Source organism: Limulus polyphemus, unplaced genomic scaffold (genome assembly GCF_000517525.1).
Source record: "Limulus polyphemus unplaced genomic scaffold, Limulus_polyphemus-2.1.2 Scaffold537, whole genome shotgun sequence".
Lineage (NCBI taxonomy): Eukaryota > Metazoa > Arthropoda > Merostomata > Xiphosura > Limulidae > Limulus > Limulus polyphemus.
This window is the reverse complement of record NW_013666147.1, coordinates 421,493-440,342: the sequence shown is the minus strand read 5'-3', so window position 1 is coordinate 440,342 and position 18,850 is coordinate 421,493. Positions and strand designations below refer to the sequence as shown.

The 18,850-nt window shown below is 32.1% G+C and overlaps 1 protein-coding gene across 1 annotated transcript in view; it reads left to right on the top strand.

Moving 5' to 3' along the window:
* The first annotated feature begins 1,389 nt into the window (after positions 1-1,389).
* Positions 1,390-18,850, top strand: part of LOC106458953 (acetylcholine receptor subunit alpha-like) — a 65,039-nt gene continuing 47,578 nt past the window's right edge. Inside the window, exons 1-2 of the mRNA XM_013918522.2 lie at positions 1,390-1,408; positions 7,856-7,989. Of these exons, the coding sequence (XP_013773976.1) occupies positions 1,402-1,408; positions 7,856-7,989 (141 nt within the window). The 5' untranslated portion in view covers positions 1,390-1,401. The remainder of the gene's footprint in view (positions 1,409-7,855; positions 7,990-18,850) is intronic.

Sequence of the window (18,850 nt, the reverse complement as noted above, 5' to 3'; positions counted from 1 at the left end):
CTTGTTGACAGACTGATTTGTATTGGCGTTTTATTTTCGTCCTCTTTAAAATTTTAAGAAACTACAGCTGCCACATTTAAATGTATATATCTCCCATACATTGAATTAAAGCTATAATATGCAATGTACATCATATTTCCTTCACTTTACTGTAGGATGAGCTCTAAACATTAGTTATGTAATGTACATCATATTTCCTTCACTTTACTGTAGGATGAACTATAAACATCAGTTATGTAATGTGCATCATATTTCCTTCACTTTACTGTAGGATGAACTATAAACATCAGTTATGTAATGTGCATCATATTTCCTTCACTTTACTGTAGGATGAGCTCTAAACATTAGTTATGTAATGTACTCATATTTCCTTCACTTTACTGTAGGATGAGCTCTAAACATTAGTTATGTAATGTACATCATATTTCCTTCACTTTACTGTAGGATGAGCTCTAAACATTAGTTATGTAATGTACATCATATTTCCTTCACTTTACTGTAGGATGAACTATAAACATTAGTTATATAATGTACATCATATTTCCTTCACTTTACTGTAGGATGAGCTATAAATATCAGTTATGTAATGTACATCATATTTCCTTCACTTTACTGTAGGATGAGCTCTAAACATCAGTTTCAATCACAACAGCAAAAAGTCTCGAGCTTGCTGACGATCAGATATTTTCTTTGTTGAACTAATATAGTGTCTGTTATAAATACTAACAAACATCTACATCGTATGAAAATTTTGAAATAATTCTATTCTTCTCTGAGGCCTATCGACCTGAAAGTTTATTTGATTGTCTCAGAATTCTCGTACCAGGCTAGATAAAGAGCTTTACGCGAATATGTGTTCAAATTTGGAATTGATAGACTTGAAGGAAAGTAGCTAATCAAGAGAACTCACAGACTACTATTGTCTGACTGAATAGTGGGGTTTTACCGTCACTTTTATAATTAATCTACAACCTCACAGCGCGTTTTTGCAGCAAAAAAAAAAAACACAAACAAAAACCCACACCAAGAATCTCCGGATTCACAGTCCGAACACACTAACCACTGGGCCATGCCCAATTGAAGGGTTTTGTAAAAATGTCAATGAGTAGGGTGTTATGAGTTTTTGTCGATTTTCAAGATATGTATTATTGAACTTTATTAATGAATGTTATTTGAAAATAACCTTGGCTACGTATTGTTTTGTTAAAATAGAAAAAAAAAGCAATGCAATGTTCGTTTCAGTGAACCGCTGTGAAAAGTTTGGTAGAGAAATAGGATAAGTATACTAGTAATCCATCATGATTCCGAAACGTTTAATAAATGCTTCCTATTATTACGTTCGTTTTTTGCTTTATCAGAAACAGGATAAAAGATGTCAGTAGCTTCATTGTTCTCTGTAAGATGCTGGGTAAAAGAACAGTGTATGATGGATAATTTGTTGTTCATATTTTTTGCGGAAATAAAAGTCTAGCGAATAGCAAAAACAAACACAAAACAGGTGATGTGTGGAGCTAAATCGGGATTTATTTAATTACTTTCCTCAGAAAGAGACTTCATTGGGCTAGAAAAAACCTTTCGTTTGTCTATAGTTAAAATTTCAACCAATGACTCGCGCGTTTAGCTACCAATGACTCCCGCGTTTAGCTTCATGAAGTTGAGCACTCGATCAGTTCGTCGAAATGTATGATTTATGTTTCCAAGTAACACAAACGACAAATAAGTGTATCCACAGAACGATAACATACGAAAATACTATTATAATGATGAATTAAAATAACCGTAATAGAAAACTAATGCGGTTAATTCTAAATCATACCTTTTCGATGATACGACTTTGAATAAAATGATAGCATTTTCTCACTCTTATACCTGCTTTGACGTTTTTCTACACTTGTTTGGACTATGTTATTGATGTTTTTTCAGTAGCATATTTGTATAGGGGGTTATAATATAACTGTGTAGATGTTTGAACAGCAATGCGATCATTACACAAACTTCTCGAGAGACGGTTGCCAGCTAGCTTCACCTGTTCGATTAAATTGTTTTGTCACAAGTCTGTTGTCAAACACACTTAAATCTAAGAAAACTTATTGTCTGTTGTTGTTATTGTATTTTTATCACAACGTTTCACTATGGGCTATCTGTGCTCTGTCCAACATGGGGAATCGAGCCTCGAGTGAGTTTTAGTGTTGTAAGTGTGGAATTTACCACTGATCCACCGGAGAAATTGAAGTACTTGTATGTACAAACTGATTGAAGCTTCAACTCATATGGTAAACTGTTTCACACTAATTGGATTTCTTACCAGATTGCCTATAACTGTCCCTGGCAAACGTGCACCAAATAAGAAGAGTCTTTATATTTGAGATAACCTAGTTTTAGTGTGCACAATACAATTATAATATCACTAACAAACTTGTAAATGAAAAAAAATGATATCATGAAGCTGTGTATACTTGGGTTTTGAACAAGAGTTTCGGGTATTCCATTCTTTGAAGGAAAATAATAACTCTTCTCTTTTGAACTAGTTGTAACTTTATTTTGAGTAGTGGTCGAAAGACTCATAAGAAGCTGAATGTTGCTTTAACGTACTAATGTACAAAACGATATAATATATATTTACTAACCACTACATAATCACTTAGGTACTGTTTTTATAAGTTTTAAATTCTTTCAAAAATGAATTAAATTAAGTCATTAGAGAAACATGCAAAACTTGTTCTAAAAGTTTAACACTCAACCAAGGCATATGTTGGTTTAAATCGTTGAAACAAAGTCTTATTATACTCCGAACAATCCATTACAATTCAATCTCAACTGTTATAGCTTTTTATTACCACAATTAAGTTAGTGGACAATCTTTATAAATAGCACGAACTACTTTGCAGGCATAAATACTAATATATGTGTGGTTTAATTTTTGATGTATTGTAGTAGGCCTTCTTTATCTACTGTCACTGTATTCACTCTCATGTTTAACTTGGGAAACGAGTGAAGTTTAAATGTAATGATAAATTTCATATTTCTCATTCACACTATGCTTTGAAGAACGACAGAAATTATATTAATTTTATACCAAGGAACTTGAGATATATCTCATGTATCATTGAATCAGTTTAAAGTTTTCACACAACTAATTTTGTTAATTATCATAATTTGTTAATCATATAATGAAGTATGGTAAAACAGATAGCTATGAATGAAATAAATCATTTGTACAATATAATCAAATAACTTACAAGTCATAGCAATAAATCTTGCTAATATGCTTGTTCTGAAATAATTAGATTTGTTTGATTTCTACTGTTTCTCTTTCGTTAGTGTACTTTATATATTTTTCATTTTGACACATAAAATGAAAGAAACAAAGAAATCGATAAAGTGTTAGGGGAAAGTCAATATATTTAAAATTTGACACTTGAAAGAGATAATGACATCTTATGCCAACACTTTATCTTAACCAAAGATATGTTGCTGTTATTGTTTAATGAGCCATAAATACCTTTTAAAAATGCTTACAGGATATTACTCTTGTCAAAGCCACTCACTCTGAACTGATGTAACTTAATCAGATTAAGATAATGATATAAGTAAACAGAGTAACGTTTTAACAATCTTTCAAATAACTTGCTTGCTTAAATTATCACGTGATGATTATTTTGTCGATTACCAGGCCTGCATCATGTTTACGTAGAAATAAAAACTTCTACATTACAGAAGACACGTGTCTCCTGTAAGAACAGACAAGAACACAAAACTAATTGTTTTATTGCAAAGAAAAAAAAAATCTTCTAACAAGCGTCTTTCAAAGGTAATCCCTGAAGAAACTGAGATTTTTAGATGAAGTGTCTTTCAAAGGTGTTCCTTGAAGAAACTGAGATTTTTAGATGAAGTGTCTTTCAAAGGTGTTCCTTGAAGAATTTGAAATTCTTAGTTGAAGTACCTTTCAAAGGTGATCCCTGAAGAAATTAAAGTCCTTAGATGAAGCATTTTTCAAAGGTGATCTCCGAGGAACAAGAATTCATTAATTAAAGCCTTTTTCAAAGATGATCACTAAAAACTTGAAGTACTTAGTTGAAGCGTCTTTCAAAAGTGATCCATTACTTGATGTCGAATTAGCTGAAGCGTCTTTCAAAAGTGATCCATTACTTGATGTCGAAAAACATAAAACATATTTTTAAGTTCCATTGTTATGCGTGTCTAAAACCGAAACATAATTTAATAAATTTTTCTGGGGAAGAAAAATAGCTTATATTTCGTATTTATTTATTTATTTTCCTTAAACAAATAATTATAATAATGCTACCTTAGATATAATCTCAGCAGTACATCGAGATAACCTCAACTTTTTTATTGTTTTAAAGCATCAATATTCGATTTTTTCCTTAAACTTTTAAGGTAAATATTTAAAATGAAAAGGCAAACTAGGTTAAAAAGGACCTAGGAATTGATAGCACTTTACTCTTATCGATGAAGCTGCAATATAGTAAAGTATTTGACTGTAAGAATATTTTACTTTATATGTAGGTTGTCAGAATTTTATGGCCACAAAAGCTAAATGTAAACCTCGAGTAATAACCCGAAATTATGAGTAAAATAATATTCCTAAGTAAATTATTCAGTGTTTTGTAAGTCGTCATAGTTACACATAACCAAACATATATGAATATAAATGTATATATATACATACACATACATATATATTTACAGAATTACCCACATAAAAATTGACAGCTAAAAAAATATATGTTTTAATATCTCAAAATATTACAAATGATATTAATTAAAAATTAGCTGTTTAAAACACGGCATACAATGAAGAACTTAGGGGTAGAAAATAACTATGAGAGAATCATTATTAACAAAATTTATCCCAGTAAAAAGAAATGTACGTATAAGTTCTTCAGAAATATTCCATTCAACTGACAATGCTAAATCTAGTCTTATCAAGAAAGGAAATCTAAGAGATATTTTAGGTATAAAGTAAAAAAACTATTTACTGGCTCACACTTCAGTGAACAAGGCTGAAGAAGTCTATAAACATATATATAAATGAAACCCAATGAAGTTCTTAGAATAAAGTAAGCTGAATAAATCAAAATATAAGATTAAATCGTGAAGTCCCAAAGACACAAAAATACAAAGACAACATAGATAGACTTTACCTAACTCAACTAACATCTAACTTTCCGATCTCATACTTTTAAAGGGTGTTGCAAAATAAATCACACTTTTGTTCCCCGAGAGCATAAAAAATAAAAGAAGATTGTAATTTCAATCAAAAAAGTAATTCCAAGTATCAATATCGCTTGATTGGGCCACCATTGTTTTCACGCACGAGTTTTAATCGATTTGCAAAATATTTCAGCAATGCAACAAACATGTCTGTTTTTGTGGCTGTCTCTGTGAGCACATCAGTGAGATCACGAATCGAGGTTTCACGTTTGTGTCTCTCACATTCAGACAGAGTTTCCAAAATTTCTTCTGTGCATTGCTGAACGAAAGCTCCGACATTTTCGGCAGGATTTAAATCTGTAGAGTTCCCAATCCATATTCCACCACTTTTTCACGGACCACTCTTTCAACTTCAACAATTTTTAAAATTTTGAGGCATTAATCGGATTTTTCAAATCTGACATTGCGATGTGTCGATCGAAAGACTTGAATTTTCGGAGCATGTCTGCGACTAGTTTCTGAGCCATCCCGAAGGTAGCACATGCGACACGAACCTAAGTTCTAGTGAGCACCATGATTCAAACGTTTTCGCAAAAAATGAAATTCAAATAGTCAAACACCCAAGAGCACGTTGAAATGGCATTTTCTCACGAATGATGATATTCGCGGTCCTACCAAGTTCGTCATTACTTCGAGGAAAAAAGTGTAATTTATTTTGCAACACCCCTTATATCTTTCACAGAGGTCCAAAGAAACATTACATGCTAGAAAGAAGCAACAAAGGTGTTTGAGTATGGAAGTTAGAATAAGAAAAAATACCATACTGGAAAATCCATTTGTAGTTACAAACTGAAAAAAAACAACACAAAAAAACATTACTCATTCTCATGGTTAGTAGCATATACGATCAACTAATTTTGATTATTAATTAATTACTAATATATTTTCTTTAATTATTATATCCTAATTACTGACTAGCTCAAATCCTATGTTTCGGTAGCTTTTCTGCTGTCGTTTTTAGAAATGTTCTGAGAAGGACAATTTCTGAAATGGTAGCGACCTGGATTCGATCCTGGGTCTTTTTGACTTACCAGTCATCAAAGGTCTCACTCCCAGTAGAACTTGAATCAACTAACCCTACTGATCTAAATGAGGAGTATTCATGGTTTTCTGACTCCTGTCCCAGGTTGACTGATAGCGGTATTGATTAGGTGAATGTATAAGGTTTCTGTTATCTTTACTTTTCTCGTTTGTAGTTCATATCCAGTTAGCTTAACATTATTTCAACATGTCACGTGGTCTACTTTGACATGATGGGCTACTGCACATCAATCTGTATTACATCCTTAAATATTTATTATGCTCTTAAATTCTAGTGTTGTTGGTATTTTTTATTTCTCCAATGTATTTGAATCCACATTTATAAAGTATACTGTAAACCACGGTCTTAAGGTGGTTCAGTGTGTACTAGCTGCTTTCATATCGTGTAGTGGCTTCTGAATACTGTTCTAACCTTTGTTTACATAGCCTTTGTATGTTTTTAGTGAGATACCTTTGAAATAGGGAGTATGGTTTTATATCCGTAATTTATTCATGCTTATTCTTGGTTTATTAATCTTTTTATTTTATTTTTCGTCATTTGTTCCGGGTATCCATTACCAATGAATCTTGTGATTATGCATTTTTTCTGCATTCTTTTTAGGGTGATTTTCAGTTATCAGCAAGCAGTTCATCTGATTCTTGAGCAACCATAATTCTTCTTTGTAGTGCCTGTTCTATACTGTAGGGTCGCTAAAGTAGTGGCATTTTCCCATCACAATTTTACCCAACGCTCAGTGTCTCAGCAATGTGGCAAAGTATCGTCAGTTTTCTTAACCTTAGGGATTTCATGCGAGCATAAACTAGCGGTATTCTAAAATTAATTAATAATTTCTTATTTAAATTGGGAGAAAATACATTTGCGATCTCTCGTGTCTGCTGACGGTAAACATCGAAGACTTCTCAGTTTGATCTCATATCTTGACCTCCTATCAGATTTGGTTGTTAATAACAATATTATTGTATCAGCTACAATTACCAATATGATCAACTGTTTTATGATATACAAGTTTTATACCCTAACTTAGATGAATATTGTAAAAGTAGCTAATATTGTATTTCGAAACTTCTATTTTGAGAGTGTAATAAACGTAGTGTGTAAGTGGTATAAGAAAAAATATATATATTTATCTTTGATATTATATACAAATATTTGAAGTACTCAGTCTTAGAAAATATATTAAAAACATTTAACATTTACTGTTGTTCTTTTACGACAATATAATCAGAATATTATAGTAACAACTGAATTTCTATTTTTACGAATTATATTTAAACAAATACATTTTTTGTAGTTGTTAGATATATTTTTTCAACCCTTGTGCTATATTTTATTGTATCTAACAAGAATTAATACATGCTTTAAAAAAATAAAATATTAATATATATAATACATTCCTGAAATATATCTCTCAGCATATGCGAAGATCTCTAGAAATTTGTCAAAAGATATTGGTATTTTTCAGCAATATTTTAAAGAGGGTTAGACAATGTTGGCTTCGTCCAAATCGTCATTAGAAACATAGATTAAGCCATATGATTTCGCATGTTTCTAAGTTTCGATGATTTTTCTTAGACACAGAAGCTAACCCTGACGCTAAGAGGCTCTACGATGATCTTATATCCCCCTACAATAAGTTGGTTCGACCTGTGCTGAACGTTAGTGAAGCCCTGAACGTTCGAATAAAGCTGAAACTATCGCAGTTAATTGAAGTGGTAAGTAAACATCAAGCAGCCTAGCTTATCTGGTTTGTCATCTCTTGTGAGTAATTAGTAGGTTAAATCAAGAAAATAATAATAATTAATTATATATGGTGTTAAAATAGATATATAAATAGATATAGTGTCAAAGTAATTTTTACCCTATTGCTTGCGTGTGAATAGATGAAAAAATTACACTTTAATAGTTTGATCCAGCTCACACCGTAACAGTTATGTTAAGTAATTTGCTAATAATTAATATCAATAGCGTCTCAATGTCTGCCATAATACAATCAAATTAAGATGGTCTTGGTACTGGGCGAAAGGCCTCGTCGGCACTTGACATAGAGTAATGGGATTCGATATAATTATTCCATATTACTTTCTAGCTCATCTGTTTATGAAATTGTTGTCACAATATATTCGGCTACCATATCTAATAAAAATAACACTTTCATAAAAGACATGAATAATTTTATCTTCTATTAGAAAAATTTTATTTCTTGAAATAAGTGCAAAGTTGGGGAAATTTATAAGTTGAACCCAAAGAATAACTAATTTATGCAAAATACTACAGATATTTATACTTCATAACCTTGCAGGAAATATAAAAATTTACGAATTGTTTAGATGTTAGCATTCAAGTAATCACGATAAAAACGTTATAAACTATTGATGTACCTCAAGAGGAACTTTATGAAAGCTTGAATTTAGTGTATGTGGGGTAGTTTGATAATTTAACTTGTTAAAATATGCCTTACTAGCACGCGCTAGTGGGTTAACTTTTAGCTCTGTTTAATAGAGCACTCTATTATAGTGCAAACGGTCATGGAGTTAAATCGAAGCCAAGGAAACACTAATATTGAAATTACTACAAGAAATACTGGTGCTCACAGATGGACCATTTCAAGACCCTGAGATAAAGCCCGATGTTTGATTATCGTTAAGTGCAAAGCTGCACAATGGGTTATCTGTGTTCTGCCAACCACTGGTATCGAAACCTGATTTTTGCGGCGTAGGCCTATAGACTTTCCGTTGACCCACTTTGGGGGGAGACTATAAACCCGGGGGACAGATCTTGTTTATGAGGGGGGAAGAATGTTTAGTTTAAGTTGCTAAAAAAGTACATTACTATCACGTATTAGAGAGTTATCCCTTTAGCTCAGTTGGTAGAGAACTCGCCTGTTGTTCTCGGGTTTCAATCCAAAAGATGTGATAAAATATTAACTTGCATTTAAAACAGACTCAAATATTGAATTACGATCTATGTTTGTATTATTTTATTATCGAATTTTATAAGCAGAAAACAACGTAAAGTTGCAGGGATTTCTATCATAAAACGTTCTGAACAACATTCAGTTAAGCCTTCCTTTTTAGTTTAATTAGTTTAGGTGTTTATTAATTATCCTGGTTGTGGTTAATGATGTGAACAGCAGCGGATCCTTTTCTTATTAAATTATACTTGAGCTTAATAATCTAAAACTATTTCTTACTTACTAAGCTATACCAAAAATCTGTCATTTCAGAACTCGATAATATAAAAAAAACTCTTTCTGATACCTGTATTTAGTTAGTTATAAATAGAGGTTGGTGACTGCACGAGTCGCATAATACTGTAGAATGTGTTTGTATGTTTAAGCACAAAGCTACCTTGTCACAGCAGAGATCAAACTCTAATTTTGTAATGTCATAAGTCCCCAAGTTTAACGTTCAATCACTAGGGAAATAGTACAGTAAGAACACTTTGCTTCAAAATGATGTTATGTTATAGAGTGACATATGCTTTCAGGAAATACAAAGCCGATCTGACATCATCTTTATCGAAAAGTTAGGAATATAGAATAGTAAGTAATAATATTACGCACCACGACGTCTTTTAGGTTTGTAGGTATAAATATTCTCGAACTTATTTTTTGATGTTTCGAAGTTCTAAAAGTCTGAGTTTCTACGACTTTTGACTAAACTAAGAATTTTCTCAGATTATTGAAATGCATTGTTTATTCTTTAGAAAGGATTTGAAACATTGTTTTCATCATTGGCTCTGAGAGGCTCTGAAATAATAAACTATCCTATTTCACTATTAAATTTTCACACAAACACAAAAAGTCAATGGCACTTGAAGCTTCTTATCCATCTTTTGACAGATCTTGCAAAATTTCTTATCAGGTGAGTCGTGTGGCGAATTCAAGATTGAAATTTAATCAGTTTCTTTCGGCCCAAATAAAAAACCTAACACTAAAAAAAAATAAAACGATATCCTACCCTTGGTGGTAGGGAAATGGTAAATGTGGAATAAAGTTCAGCGTAAGAAAATCTAAACGAGTGAATAAGGAACGAGAATCATGTTCGAGAAATGAAAAATGTTTCGGAAAAGAAATAAAAATAAAGATGTGACTGAAGGGAGAAAATTGGAAGACAAAATACAAAATTCGATAGTGTGGTTGTGCTTTGATAAGACAATGTGACAGGAACACGATTATAGTACTGTAAAGAAAAAAAGAGAGACAGAGAAACTTCCTAAAACATTCTTGAAATATGTAATTATTGATTGCACCTTGGCCAGTAGAAATGTCTAATTATTGATTGTACAGTGACCAGTAGAAATGTCTAATTATGGATTGTACAGTGACCAGTAGAAATGTTTGTTTGTTTGCAATTAAGCATAAAGCTACACAATGGGCTATTAGTGTTCTGCCCACCATGGGTATCGAAACCCGGTTTCTAGCGTTGTAAGTCCGCAGACATACCGTGTGTCACTGAGGGGCCAGTAGACATGTCTAATTATTGACTGCACAGTGGCCAGTAGAGATATCTAATTATTGATTGTACAGTGACCAGTAGAAATGTCTAATTATTGATTGTACGATGATATGTAGAAATATGTCAGTAATGATTGCACAGTGGCCAGTAAAAATGTCCAATTATTGATTACACCGTGGCCAGTAGAAATGTCTAATTATTGATTGCACAGTGACCAGTAGTAATGTTTAATTATTGATTGCACAGTGACCATTAGAAATGTTTAATTATTGATTGCACAGGGGCCAGTAGAGATATCTAATTATTGATTGTACAGTGACCAGTAGAAATGTCTAATTATTGATTGCACAGTAACCAGTAGAAATGTCTAATTATTGATTGTACGATGATATGTAGAAATATGTCAGTAATGATTGCACAGTGGCCAGTAAAAATGTCCAATTATTGATTACACCGTGGTCAGTAGAAATGTCTAATTATTGATTGTACGATGATATGTAGAAATATGTCAGTAATGATTGCACAGTGGCCAGTAAAAATGTCCAATTATTGATTACACCGTGGTCAGTAGAAATGTCTAATTATTGATTGCACAGTGGCCAGTAGAAATATCTAATTATTGATTGCACCGTGACCAATAGAAATGTCTAATTATTGATTGTACAATGATATGTAGAAATATTTAATCAATTATTATACAGTAAAAATGTCTAATTACTGAGTTAATTAAGCTGGAAAATACTTAGATGTAACAAACTTAGTTTAGAAAGTATCATGGTAGTTTGTACATTAAAATCGTGTTAAATGATATTGAAGTAGAACATGATGAATCACATGTAGAGCTATAATTCTCGTCACTAATGCCATTGAAACTTAAACAGACTAATGCACATTTTGGAAGTTAACACGGCTCTTTGCATTCTAATAATAAAACTCGTCACTGTTACTTCACTGGATAATTGTTGGTTTGTTTAACCGTTTCAAATAGAAGTCCTTTCACTTCACTGACAGCAGTGAACAGTGGAAGTCCGAAATAAATTATAAGTATTCCTAGAAACCCATGTTTAAAGTTAAACGATTAGATAAATACAGGATGTCAAAAGCTTCTTTCGTAATTAATTAATTACTATTCCATTGATAAAATAAAATCTCATCAGTCGAATTTTCCATACTTAGTGCTGTGAAAATTCTGATGTTGCTTAAGATTAGCGAACTAGAAAATTTCATTATACATAGCAATAATCAGTATAAAATAGTTGGAATATATTTCTGGTTTAAGTTTAAAGAGACGTATGAAAACACTAAACCTTCGCGAATATTTTTTCAGTTAAGAATTAATAATTAAACTTATCTGCATTTAATTGTTGTTTTTTTTATAATAGCTTCTTCAATATGGATCATAATATATTATATTTATTGTTAGTGAAATGTACTTTTATTTGGCATCTTAAAACTATCAACTTAGTAAGTATGTTAGTAAATATACTACATAGAAGCATGAGTTTAAGATATATTATTTCACAAATTTCACTAAACGTGAAATAAAATAATTTATCCTGGGTAAGTTGTATTGACAGTTTTAGACTCAGTTGTTGTAATCAAACTTTGAGATCGCGGTTAATTCTATATAATTATTAAACGAATTCAAATCTCATATATTCTCGAGGATATGTTAGGAGTTTATTAGTGCTGTTCAAGTAAAAATAAAGTAGTAAAACAATTTGTGTTAAACCCAAGAGCAAATGTTAACAGGTGCTTTAATTTTGATTATTAAGTGATTGAATCGAAAGTTCTAGAACCTTTACAGATGTTTAGCAAACTACAAAAATACACGTGTTAAAAATTACTTAAAGCTCTTTTTTTATGCCAGTTGTTGATGAAAAAGGCATTTAAGAAAAAAAAAAGATAGAGCTCGAAGTATAGGTTCAATTCAATAAAGCCTGGGTATAGTTAGAGGTACGGGCCCTGCATGGCCATGTGGTTAGGGAGCTCGACTCGCAATGTGCAGGTCGCGGGTTCGAATCCCCATCCCACCAAACACGCTCGCCCTTTCAGCTGTGGGAGCGTTATAATGTGTCGGTCAATCCCACTATTCGTTGGTAAAAGAGTAGCCCAAGAGTTGGCGGTGAGTGGTGTTGACCTTCCCTCTAGTCTTATACAAGATCCTAGTACTCGATTCCTTGTGACGGACGTTGTGTAACTTCGTGCTGAAATAAGCATTGATGAAATTTAGGGTGAAACTTTATACAAATGTACTCTTAGTATAATATCTTTTTTTGTTGTTGTTTATGATACAGCAAAACAAAAACAAAAAACAACAACTTCTAAAATATAACTTCAAATCCTCAATGTTTTGCAGTTGAAAAGTTTTAACCTTATTGTATACAAAAATTAGTTTCCTTTTTTGAAAATTTAGGATTTAAAGTATTTTATAGGTCTGTAATTCATGTGTGTAATTTAAAAGAAAACTCTAATATAAGAAATGTTTCTCAATAGGTCAACAGTAAGTTTACTGGCTTAGGAAGCAAAAATCCGGGGTTCAATTCCCTTTTGTGTAGCTTTGTGCTAGAAACAAACAAATCATGAAATTATGCTCAACTCATGGTAATTAATATATATATCTTTACATATACGCTAAGCCTATAATAGTGTTTTTGCGCCGGAAAAATCTATTTAGCTTTCAGTCTTTCCAGTTTATAATTATAAATGTTTACAACCCATTAGCTCTATTCTAGACTAACTAATCTTACACGAGTGTAGTAACATTTTTAAGTCTTTATAAAGAAGTCAACTCAGATTAGTTTAGAATTTTATTAGCTTATGTCGCTTGAGATTCTTAAGTCTAAGAATATTACTAAGTAGTTTTATACTTAAGTACAAAACTACACAATGGGCAATATGTGTTCTGCCCACTGCGTGTATCAAGACCCGAATCTTAGCGTTACAAATACTAAGACTTATCGCTGATCCATCTGGGTAGGATAACGTAAGATCTAGGAGGGTAGATATAGATGATAAAGGGCGTGAATTTGCGAAAAGAAAGACAAATGAGTGTATGGCAAGAAGATGGCGCAGATAGCCCTCGAATAACTTTGCGTTTAATTCAACTAAACAAACATAGATAATTAAACAAACAATACTTAGGACGTTAACAGTGGACTTGAAGATGTAAATGATAGCGTCGATACAATTATTTTGTTGTGAGTTAATGGAACTGAAATACATAGTCTGAGTAACTAAAAGATTTAACACTAGTCGTTTAGCGTATGAGGGCGATGACAAGCACTGTAAATCAGAAAGAAAGAACTTACCGACAGTCAAAGAACAAATTCTCTCAACGCTCACAAGAATACACCCAACCATACAATAAATAAATAAATAACTTCATTACTATACATATAGGACTCAGATAGGTGAGATCTCAGAGTACTATTCCACTACGCACCTGTGGCCACTGCATGAGTAGAGCTAAACATCAAAAGTGAGATCTCAGAGTACTACGCACCTGTGGCCACTGCATGAGTGGAGCTAAGCATCAAAAGTGAGATCTCAGAGTACTACGCACCTGTGGCCACTGCATGAGTGGAGCTAAGCATCAAAAGTAAGATCTGAGAGTACTACGCACCTGTGGCCACTGTATGAGTGGAGCTAAGCATCAAAAGTGGGCAACTTGCGAACACAGATGATCCGTGCATATTAAAAATGTACTTTATTTAATTGCCCCAGCAATAAACTTTCAGTTCTAATAAAGATTTTACATGTAATTGTCCTATGACTAAACTCAGAACTAAGAGAAACAATTTTGGATACAAAGAGATAACAAACATAAAATGTAGAGAAATGAAGATGTGCCGCATCAATGCCAAGGCTACGTCTTTTCTTTTGGTGAAATATCAGCTTTCTTATGTAGATGAATGGTATGATTGAGTATATGTATGACAATTTCTAAACATTCGTCTTTCAATGTTCATTAGCAGAGCGACCTCTTATTCATGTATATTTTACACTTAATTTTTCATATATTTTTGGATTAAAATATCGTAGGTGTGCCTTTGAATTCGATCAACGAAGTTAAAGAGCTTGCCGGGAAAATACGTTTAACAACGATTGACATATTGATCTTACGAGTTTTTCTCATCCTTCTTAGACGGCGTTAAAGCACACATCCCCTCATATTGTTTTGTTGAGTTTTTTTGCATACACTCTACGTTTCCACTTTGAGCTCGTATACCGTTAGGCCCTGTTATCGCTTCGCTTCATGTGTTTCCGTTGTGACGATGTATTTTTGTCTTGTCAAACCCTTCCGAACCCGGGTTGTATGCACTTAAATATAGTTGTTTACGTGAATGATTGGGTTTTCAGAACAAAGGGGATCACGTGACCTTACCGACTAGCATCGCAATTCTCTGAAGTCCGAGTTTATCCTCTCGAGCATAAACCAATGCAGTGAAGCCGATATGCCTGTACTGGATGTATTTCACTTCGATCTTACATTTTTCTAACAAATTACATTATTTACTTATATGCGTGTTAAATTCCCCGTACGAAGAATATAAATCTTAAAAATGAACGTAAAGCTGTCACTGATTCTTTCCACTAACCCTAGAAATACTTTATTTCCTTCACACCATTCCTTTGTTCATGTGAAGAGCTACAAGCATTTAAAAAAATGAAACAAAATATTATGCTTTTATCTCTACCTTCTTCGTTATATATGGCGTTTAAACCTTATTTTTCATAACTATTGAAAGAAGTAGGTATAACGATGACTAGAGGAAGATCAAATTCTTACTTTTCTGTTCATTTTAATATTAGCTTAACATCTGTTTTCTCAGAGAACAGTTGATGTACACAAAACAGATAAATAATAATTGGAATTTGTAGGCTTTGATGTGTATTTCTTTAATAACCACGGCTGAGAGAGTTGCTGCGAATCAAAAAATAAATCGCGCTTTTACCTTATTCATGAATTCTTTCTTTTCTGCAGTGAAATTACACGTTTTGGTGAGGAAACTAAAAATAAATCACGAAGAGTAATCAGGATTTGTAACGCCATAGCTGTTGCAAAGCAAAACCATTCTCATAAAATAACTTCAAACTCCGCAGATAATACTTATGCAAATCAGGCATCTAAAAATCAGTAACTTGAAGTGAAGTACAAATGATTGGCCCATACAACGTATAGTGGTCTCACACAATCTGAATCAGTTTTAATTTTGAAGTAAATCCCAAAGTTTAAAGTGATCCATGTTATTCGTGAGCTATGGTTAAACCTAAAGGTAGATGTGGTGACCCATCGAACGAATGGAATCTGGTCTGTTACAACACGCTGTCGAGAATTGGCTACGAACCTTCAAGCAAAACTTGAAATCGCTTCCCAATTAACGTTACAATTGCTGGAACACCTAGACGAAGAAGATGATTATCTATAACACAAAAAGTGACCATTATTTGTTAATTGTTAACTATAGCTCGCCACAATAGTAACTTATCTGCTGCAAGACTAAGTCACAGTCGCAACTGGATGCCAGCTTGTATGTCAGATCCTGATGAGATGCATAACGTTCACAACAAGGCACTAACCAAACCACCTTTACTTGACACGTCTAATGAACCCATGATATGTAGAACATACATTTTTACTGGTAAATTGCACTTCATTTCTTGTAAGATAACAGGTGCATACTTACTTAGATAGGAGCTGGAACCACGTGTCCATCTGCACTTTAACAGAAAAAAAAGAAACATATAGCAATGGTGTAAGTATGGGGTAAAAAGGGAATAAGTATTGACGTATGTAAATATACTTACAACCTGCAGGATGGTATACTATTAATGCCACATATGAATGAGATCATATCCTATGATTTGTGTTACTATATGCTGTTGATGACGTACCGACCTTTGCACCATGCATGATGGTATACTATTAATGGCACAAATGAATGGGATCATATCCTTTGACTTTGTGTTATATATGCTGTTGATGACGTACCGACCTTTGCACCATGCATGATGGTATACTATTAATAGCACACATGATTGGGATTACATCCTGTGACTCTTTGTGGTACTATATGCTACTTCAATATTCTTTGACGTCAGCACAATGGATGAAATAATTTTTCCCAGGCTCCCCTTTCTATTCGTAGTGACCATGCTTGAGATTGAAATGAAATTTAGTGAATTGTAAAGGTGTAAAGCTACCTCTATCAAATGTTCATTTACACCTGTAAATGAACATTTCTTTGCATTTCGGATTACTTGACAAGTCACCAGATTCCTCATGAATTATTTTAACTTTTTCAGTACTTGGGTTTCTTGAAAGAAACACCAACGTTTAAATTTTTCTGTTCTGAAGTATTTTACTTGATAGATAAAGAAGACAATTAATGTGACTTGAGAATAATGTACTATAAGATCAAAACAAATAAAATTAATGCACATTTTTTCGTTATTGTTACTAATATTATGCATATTCTCTTAATATGTCACTTCGAGTACTACTAATTATTTTATACAGGCTATATAATTTTATTTTACATGTTTTCATTTCAAACTGAATAAATACAATATTCTTCACACTGACTTCTGCCTTCAGATAAGTCTGTTGTTAACACACTTCTAATAAGTGTTTTTCACTGCAACACGAGTTAAAAATGGTTAGTAAGTTTGATGTATTACATACATATCGATTGAATGTATTTAATGAATAATAAATAGAGGCTGTTGTTTCTAGTTTTGTGTGCTTGTTGTTAAGCGCACAGCTATATAATGACCTATTTACTCTGACCATCGCTGGTATCGAAACCTGATTTTTAACGTCATAAGCTGTGATACTTACCATTAAGCTAAGGTTAATGCTGTTCGCTTAGATAACTTATTTTTTAAAGCCCTGTGAATATTCACGTAATAAAGTTAACATCCATTTAATCCAGTGTTATATAATATATAAGGATTTCTAATATAATATAATATAATATATAAGGATTTCTAATATAATATAATAACAGGATTTCTAATACAGCAAACTTTCAAATTCACATTTCCAATAAATACACGTAAGTAATAGAAGAAAATAAAAATAAAATTACTGTAATTTAAATGAATTAAAAACATTATCAATCAACAAATATATATAAAATGAAATGTAACACTAGAATAAAATAGCTTCCTTTCATATGAATGCTGTATGAAGAAAATTGTTGAATTACAAATTATGTTAAAGGTATTTAAATATTATTCTAAAGATACTTTGATTTTGGTTATTTTGAAAAAAATAATTGTTCATCAGTATGGCTGATTATCTTTAGCTAAATTAGCTGTTAAAGAAAACTGTCAAGATTACAGGAAGAGACTGTTGTGTAACTAGTCTTTGAAATGAACACTTGCAAGTATTTCATTAATCTCGTTATTGTTTGTAATTATTGTTGTAAAGATAAAAATACTCTGACAGTTTTCCTTGAATAAAGTTCAGAAAGGCTCATTCGAGAAGATGTATTTTTCTTTTGAGATCAACAAAAATTAATGTTAAACTCTCTTTTTCGGTTTTTATCTCAACCATCAAATGACTCCTGATATCAATTTGTAACCTTCCATTCGTAAATTGTGTTAATTATGATAAAACCAACAGCATATAATATAAAACTAATTAAATAAAGTACATGGCTGAAAAACTTAGAAAGAGTTAAATTTACTTTGTAAAATTGAAACAAAACAGGCTGTTTCTTTTTTTACAAAAATGTAGCTTTGAAAGCTTTATCCATATTTGCGAGAATAAATCAGAATAGAATAGCAGTTTGATAACTAAATTCTGTTAAGTTTATTTAAAATTGTGCCTTTTACAAGTGATGCAAATATTCTTCGAATCAAAACAGTTATATTGCATTTAATCGTATTATTTTTCTAACAACGTGAAGTTCACTAAGTTGTTAATTTATTATGTTAAAATTCAAGATTTTTCCTTGGCTTTTTCAAATAGAATATATATATATATAGTGTTATTCTGTTTCAAGACAACTTTATAAAAACTACGTTCTTTCAATATTATATGTTTATTATGTTCATAAACTAATATAATTTCACCTACCAGTAGCTCAAATGTGATCTTGAGCCT